Source organism: Falco punctatus (assembly GCF_963210335.1).
Source record: "Falco punctatus genome assembly, chromosome: 5".
NCBI classification, from domain to species: domain Eukaryota; kingdom Metazoa; phylum Chordata; class Aves; order Falconiformes; family Falconidae; genus Falco; species Falco punctatus.
The window spans coordinates 10,471,282-10,478,568 of NC_137584.1; the positions used below are offsets into that span (position 1 = coordinate 10,471,282).

The window sequence follows — 7,287 nt, forward strand, 5'->3', positions numbered from 1 at the left end:
AATACGTGTTTTTAATAATTGTAGTATTCCACCAGGTACAGTTATCATCAATTCCAAAATTCGTGTTATTATACTCCTTGTCTAACCAAGCTAAATATGATTGATTTATGGCCGTATAGTTTACTCCCAAAGGTTCAAAATCAGGCCAGTGTATATAAGGGTAGCCAATTAAACACGTTCGAAAAGGATCACTTGCTTTCTGCAGAGAAAGGCAAAAATCTGTAACGCCTGACCGATTTGCCCACGTAACCCACATATTCTGTCTAGGCTCTATACTATGCAAAGCAAAAGCAAAAGCAATATTCATTAGGCCTATTCCCAAAAATAATGCCATCATTCACACTTACAATGACGTTGTATTATATGAGATTCAAAACCTTTTTTAATAATGCGAACCCAGAAGATGAGTTCGTTTCGATGTTCTGCTAAAAATATCTGTTCAAAGGCTTCATAAGGTTGTAAGGCTTCGTTTATACCTGAAAAAGTAGGGACATGTGTCCCAGTAAGAAGGGAAAAACCATCGGAACCAAAGCGTAGGATACTATACCGACAGGGTGGACACAGCCAAGAGTGTAAAGCCTTCCGCCTATACACTCCAACCTTTTTACAATATCCACAATATAGGGTAACTCTTGAATTACAAGAAGTAGCACATATAGGACAAAAGTTTTCTGTTTCTATCGGTCCTTGCCCGAAAAGATCCTGCAACATACGTATGATACGATTACAGTGTAACAAAGACAATTCACCGGAGGGTAATTGACATTGTACCTCCCGAGGCAACTGCTGTAAGATGGGCAGAATAATGTATGTTAACTTATCTACAAGCTGCTTTTCTTCATCTGGTCGTGGTGATCGGAATAACCTTTCTTGATGCCGTGCCCACTGTGCCCACTGATCCCTCCTGTCCATTTAAGAGTCAATCCTGTCATAGTCACCCTGCTCTTTCTTTTCAGTGGGTCGACTTTCAATCCACGGACGAACCCATTTTGCCGGAATCCACTTGGTCACTGCTCCTGTGGAGATACATGCATAACCCCGACCCCACGTTAATAAACTATGAGGCCCCGACCAACAATTTGAGACAGGGTCAAATACCTGGACAGCTATGTCACGAGTCGAAAAATCGTTGGGATTGTTAGAAAAGTGATAGAAAATTGGCTGTTCAGTACATTCCGTTCTGGGGTTCAACCAGTTCAGTACATAGCATGCTTTTGCCACTATTACATGAGGACTCCTCTCCCCCTCTTTTTGAAAAACAGAAAGGTAATGTTTCAATGACTGATGGGCACGTTCAATAATTGCCTGACCACCAGAATTATATGGAATTCCGGTAACATGCTTCACCTGCCATTGCAGCAAAAAGGTCTTTACTCGGGCACTAAGATATGCAGGGGCATTATCTGTTTTTACCATATCTGGGCAGCCCAGCACAGCCATGGCTGACGTCCAATGCTGAATACAGGCAACAGCATTGGTAGACTTATGAGCAGTCGCCCAAATAGCTTTCGAGCAGGTATCAATTGTGACATGGACGTACTTAAGTACTCCAAATGAAGTGAATTCTGTGACATCAGTCTGCCAGATCTGTCGAGGTTGTAACCCTCTAGGATTTGTACCTTCCTGTTGAAGAGGTGTTAACCTGGCACAATCAGGACAGGCCGCCACGACAGTCCTGGCGTCTTGATGAGACAGACCAAACTGTTTTTGGAGAGACCGGGCAGATTGGTGAAAAAAGGCATGTGACTGTCGCTTGTTTTAGAAGAGAATTTTGTAATACTGGGGACGCCACTTGAGTGTCTATATAAGCATTGCCTTCTGATAAAACACCAGGTAAATCTAGATGACTTCTGATATGTGTAATCCACCAAGGAAATTGTCTAAAGTTTATTTCATTCCACATCTGAATCACCAGGGCCATAAGTCTGTCATTCGTAAAAGACCCTAAAAGAGAGCGTGAAAGACGTGAAACTATTCCAACAACATATTTAGAATCACTTACAACATTAAGAGGGACGTTGCGAAATTCCTGAAACACCATTAACACCGCTTTTAATTCCAAAATTTGAACTGAACCTTCCATCTGTTCTATATGAGAAATCCAATTGTTCCTGTCATCCCTATAGGCGTAGCCGCACTTTTGAGTTTTGCTACTAGCGTCGGTAAAAACCCTAAGTGCATTTTTTATAGGATTTTGTTGCTGTAAAGGTTTTTCCTCCAATACTAAAGAAGTTTTAAATAAGGGATGATTGGGATAATGATTATCTAATTGAATACCCAGGGTCGCCATAGCAAAACACTCAGAAATCTGAATCCACCAGTCAGCCAAAGACAAATTTTTCACAGGTAAGAATTTTTTCAGGGTCACATCCTGCAAGAGTACGCAAACGTTCTCGTGCATTCAGCAATAACTGTCCTACTGCATCCACTCTAGTAGTAACTGTGGCTTTTAATGTACTACTGTGAAAAACCCATTCCAACAAAATCATAGATCAATTGACAGGCAATTGTGCTATTATAGCCACAATTTCTGTGTCTTGGTTATACACGAGCAGGGTAAATGGACAATTCAATAGTCATCTGTCCACTCCGACATTTTGAATTTTCTGTGTGATCTTTTCTAGGGCTTTTTCAGCTTCAGGTGAAAGAGATCTGGGATCAGCAGGTGATGAGCTACCCTTCAATAATGCAAATAAAGGAGCTAAATCCATATTGGTAATTCCACAGAAAGTTCCTAACCATTGAATGTCTCCGACTAGCTTCTGAATATCGTTAACGTTTTTTATATTTGGGGCACTAATAATTTTTTGTGGCTGGATTCTTGTTTCTGAGATGCGTAGACCAAGATAATTCCAGGGCGCTAGTTTTTGCACCTTTTCTTTTGCTATAACCAATCCAAAGGTATGCAGACTCTGTATAAGTTCCTGTTCTTTTTCAGGGGCTAGTGTGTGAGGGCTAGCTATCAAGAGATCATCCATATAATGATAAGTAATGAGTTTAGGATTATTCTCTCTCCAGGATTGTAAAGCTAAGTCCACAAACCACTGACATATTGTTGGGGAGTTTTTCATACCCTGAGGTAGTACAACCCACTCATACCTTTTTGCTGGAGCGGCACGGTTTATAGCTGGTACTGTGAATGCAAATTTTTCACAATCATCCTCATGCAGGGGGATAGTAAAAAAGCAATCTTTTAAATCAATAATTAATAAGTCCCAATTTTGTGGTAATATAGTGGGAGAAGGCAGTCCAGGCTGAAGGGCACCCATGTCAACCATTTTTTCATTTACTGCTCTTAAATCATGTAATAATCTCCATTTTCCTGATTTCTGTTGAATTGTAAAAATGGGTGTATTCCATGGGCTAACAGAAGGTCTAATATGGCCTAAATCCAATTGTTCTTGGACTAATTTTTGAATATGATGCAGCTTCTCTTGAGGTAAGGGCCATTGATCAACCCATACAGGAGTTTCTGATTTCCATTTTAATTTCAAGGTTGGGCGAGAGCTGCTATCAATGGCCCCAGTCAAAAATCTGTAGAGATTCTCATTCCCCATTGGGAAAGTACATCTCTACCTAACAAGGACAAGGATGTATGTAGGACATAAGGTTTTACCCATGCTTGATGTCCTTCTTGATCCATAAAAAGAATGAAGTTTTTACTGACCTGTGTCAGACAACTTCCCCCAATGCCTGAAATGGTTGAACCCGCACTATCTAATTCCCACATGGTAGGCCAAACTGAAAAAGGAAGAACAGTAACATCAGCGCCAGTATCAATCATCATCGAAACATTAGGAAGAATTACATCTTGTGGACCAGATATTTTAACATTACATTTTGGCCGCTCGACACCAATAAGTTGACAAAAGGCAATGTTTGGCATACCCGTTGAGCCAAATGCACCCTGACCCCTGTCCTTTTCTCCTTTTTGAGGGACAGTAGCTTGAAATGGAATGAGCTGTGCAATAGTGCTTCCTGCTGGATTATGAACAGGTGGAGAAAAAACTTTTACCATAATTCCAATAGGTCCAGTATAATCGGCATCAATACAACCAGGAAGAACAAAAATCCCCTTTTTTGACACAGAAGAGCGTCCTATAAGGAGTGCAGATAAACCATAACCCAAAGGACCACTAACAGTAGAAGGAAGTACATGTACTTTTTCATCAGTGATATTTATGGGTTCTGCCACGGCCAAATCGACTCCTGCGCTTCCTCTGGTGGCTGAACACAGCTCGCCGAGGCAGCCATGAATTTTGTTGGGTTCTGGGGATATTTCTTGGCCGCGTCCCTCAGAGCACGGCTGTTCCCGTTTCCCGGAACAGAAAGGGGTGTACCATCTTTTCTAAATTTTGAGCGACAATTGGCCGCTTTATGACCAAATTTTTGACAACGCAAACAATTTCCATTCAAAGACTTTCCTCCTAGATTCTTTTTGCAGTCACGTTTAAAGTGACCTTCCTGTCCACATTGATAACATTTTTGCTTAGGACCCCGGTCCCCTCGGCCTTGCACTTTGTTATTGTTTAGAGCTACTGCTAGAGCATTGGCATGTATTTTTGCCTTGGCCTCTTCCTCAACCAAAGAAGCCCTTGCGCATGCCTCTATCATTTGAGTAATGGATGCCCCAGGGGGTAAGGATGCTATAAGTTGTTTACAAGTGGCATTTGCATTTTGTACAGCGATTTCTTTAGTCAAAACAATCTTGAGATCAGGAGTGACGTTAGGAGCATTATCAATGGCCTCTCTTAATCTGTCAACAAAACTAAAAAAGGATTCATTAGGTTTCTGTAAGATTTTTGTATATGGTAAGGTTGGCGTATGCAATTGAGGTAGCGCCAAGAAAGCTGCTAACCCAGCTTGTTTCGATTGCTGTAACACCCTAGTATGTAACGCTGCTTGTGCAGCTCCATCGTGATAAGGACCTGTACCCATTAAGGCATCTAACGGTGCTACTCGTAAGGGATCTCCTTGTGGCAAATGAATGTTATCTATAAGTTTCATTTCTAAATTTTCCTGCCACTTTGCCAACCAAAGCATGAATGTTGTTGGAGACAGGATAAGCTCCATAACTGCTCTTAGGTCGGCCGGCACCAACTCAGTATATTTAATTAAGGCTGTTACTTGATTTCTTACTAGTTTATTATTATGGCCATACTGCATTATGGCTTTTTGAATACCCTGCACCAATTTCCAATCCAGGGGTTCCCATGTCGGTTGACCCTGACGCAACACTACAGGGGCAGCTAATGGGGTAAACGAAAAATCCCCTTCTATGCTACAATTCTCTACCAGGCCCCTGTATCGCCTTCGGGGGTCAAAGTTAGGGTCTATAGGTACCACGCATGCATCCTGTTTGATTTTATCCCCCAGAGCCTCTAACCCCTCAACTATAGCCTTATGGGCACTTTTATACGCCTTTTTAACATCTTTCTTTTTAGAGTCCTTGTCGAGCCTCTCCATATGATGTAGTAGGCTGGACATCATCTTTTCCTGCTCTCGCAGCTCTTTCCGTAATGCCGAATAAGGTGTTGATGCTGCCTCTTCATCACTACTGCAAAGACTACCTCCCGAAAGTGGCAAAGGAGGCAGATTGCCAAACGGTTCAGGCTCAGTCTCCATTTCCTCCTCTGGTGGAGCTGTAGGCTGTGACGCTCCCATCCCAGCAGTCTTACATCCAGTACTCGCAACTGCCGGTATTAATGTCTGTCTGCCATTTGCCGTTTGTTCCTTGTCAGGACACCAGGGTGGCAATTCATCATCTAATCCCCACGCTATTCGTTCAGCAATAGTCATCACTGGATAAGCTTTGGGTATATAATCGGGGGGATTTTCACATGGAGGTTGCCCCTCTGGCTCTTCCTCCGGCTGAGCGGTAGGATCGCCGGGAGACCGCACTGCAGCCTTAACAGCTGCACCAACTTGCGCCTCACCATGTAACTGCGCGACCATACTCCGTACAGCCCGATACGTGCGAGCCAAAGTCTTTACCCCCTTAGTCCCGACTTGCACAGATTCCCATAAGTCCTCTCCCACTTTCTTCCATGTTTCATTATTGTATACATCTTGCGTAGAAGCAAGGTAACCACGGCGGCGACTCCAACATAGCAGATCAACTACTGCCTGCCGTGAGACTGGCGTTTCAGTTTTTTCTGCCAGTTTCATTAAACTGTCTACAACTGCTTTTTCCACCACTGATGCAGTGATCCCCATCCTGCTTAAATTTCCTGACTCACCGGTCAGCCGTGCACGTTCCGCCTTTCTTCGGGCGCCCAGCTCTCTCTCCGCTGGCAGCAGGATCCTCGCCGGCTCCGCAGCTTGCAACACGACCTTTAATGGATCTTTTCCAACCCTCACCGTATCACGTCGGGGTCACCAGATGCTGCGGGCATTTCAGGCGAGCGGGAGTCAGATACGAATACTCATGGAGTTCAAGATCTGCATAATAGTACTTAGAGATAGGACTTATCTGTACATTTGTCTGATGGGACAAAATGCTGTATCCATAGCTATACCTGCACCCGTTGACCGATGCTTCCTTTGGAACAAAGGAGTTATTCCAGACAGCAAATGATGTTATCTCACCAAAAATACGTGAAATGAAACGGGCACATTTCTCTCTGCTGACCATAAACAGACCTTACAACAACTAGCTCAGATGAATATTCTGCGTAGCGGGTGAGATGAATGCCATCATAGGCTACTACAGCAAGGAATTTACAAGCAGCAGGGAATAATGACAGATTATCCATCCAGCAACATCTGGGGATTATATGAACAAAGGTGTTGTTGACTGCTTTACTGAATTTTTCTTTTAAGGTCTTTTTGTCTTACCAAGCTCAGAGAAGAGCTCTTGCTGTACAGGTTAAAGAGGTTTTTTGTATGCTTCTTACATACAGTATCTTAACTCTCAGGAATTAGAGGCATTTGTCTCAATTTTCTACTGAGGCCAGATAATAAAGTACTAACAAATCCCACCCCCACCCCCTTTTTTCAGCTGAACCTCACAGTGTAGATATGTAAAGTTATATAGAAATACTTGTCAAATTCTGACTATACAAAGGATGCTGCAGGATTTTTGGTAGTACAATGAAGAAAAATTGGAAGCTGTCATCCATCTCTGCATGAGCCTAGTCTTCATCCGGGATATAAAAACCTCACTCTGTTCCGAATACTTTATCATTATAAAAGATGTAGCTTTGACATTGCAGGAAAAGAGCTTCTGATGCAAAACCAGTGACCTGACACAATTGTTAACAAAAGTCCACTTTAATGATTCAATAG

General features: G+C 42.6%; 1 protein-coding gene across 3 annotated transcripts; it reads right to left on the reverse strand.

Moving 5' to 3' along the window:
* Positions 1–949: 949 nt before the first annotated feature.
* LOC308064987 (uncharacterized protein) lies at positions 950–6,227 on the reverse strand. 3 transcript variants are annotated; one of them, XM_080390355.1, is made up of 3 exons: positions 3,889–6,227; positions 3,668–3,741; positions 950–1,016 (listed from the first exon to the last, which is right to left on the reverse strand). In XM_080390355.1, exon 1 carries the CDS (start codon positions 6,214–6,216, stop codon positions 4,180–4,182), a length of 2,037 nt encoding a protein of 678 aa, XP_080246481.1. In that variant the 5' UTR covers positions 6,217–6,227; the 3' UTR covers positions 950–1,016; positions 3,668–3,741; positions 3,889–4,179. The 3 variants fall into 3 exon arrangements, with proteins under 3 accessions (XP_080246481.1, XP_080246480.1, XP_080246479.1); XM_080390354.1 differs by having other exon boundaries at positions 950–1,403; positions 3,050–3,741; XM_080390353.1 differs by having other exon boundaries at positions 950–3,741.
* Positions 6,228–7,287: the final 1,060 nt, after the last annotated feature.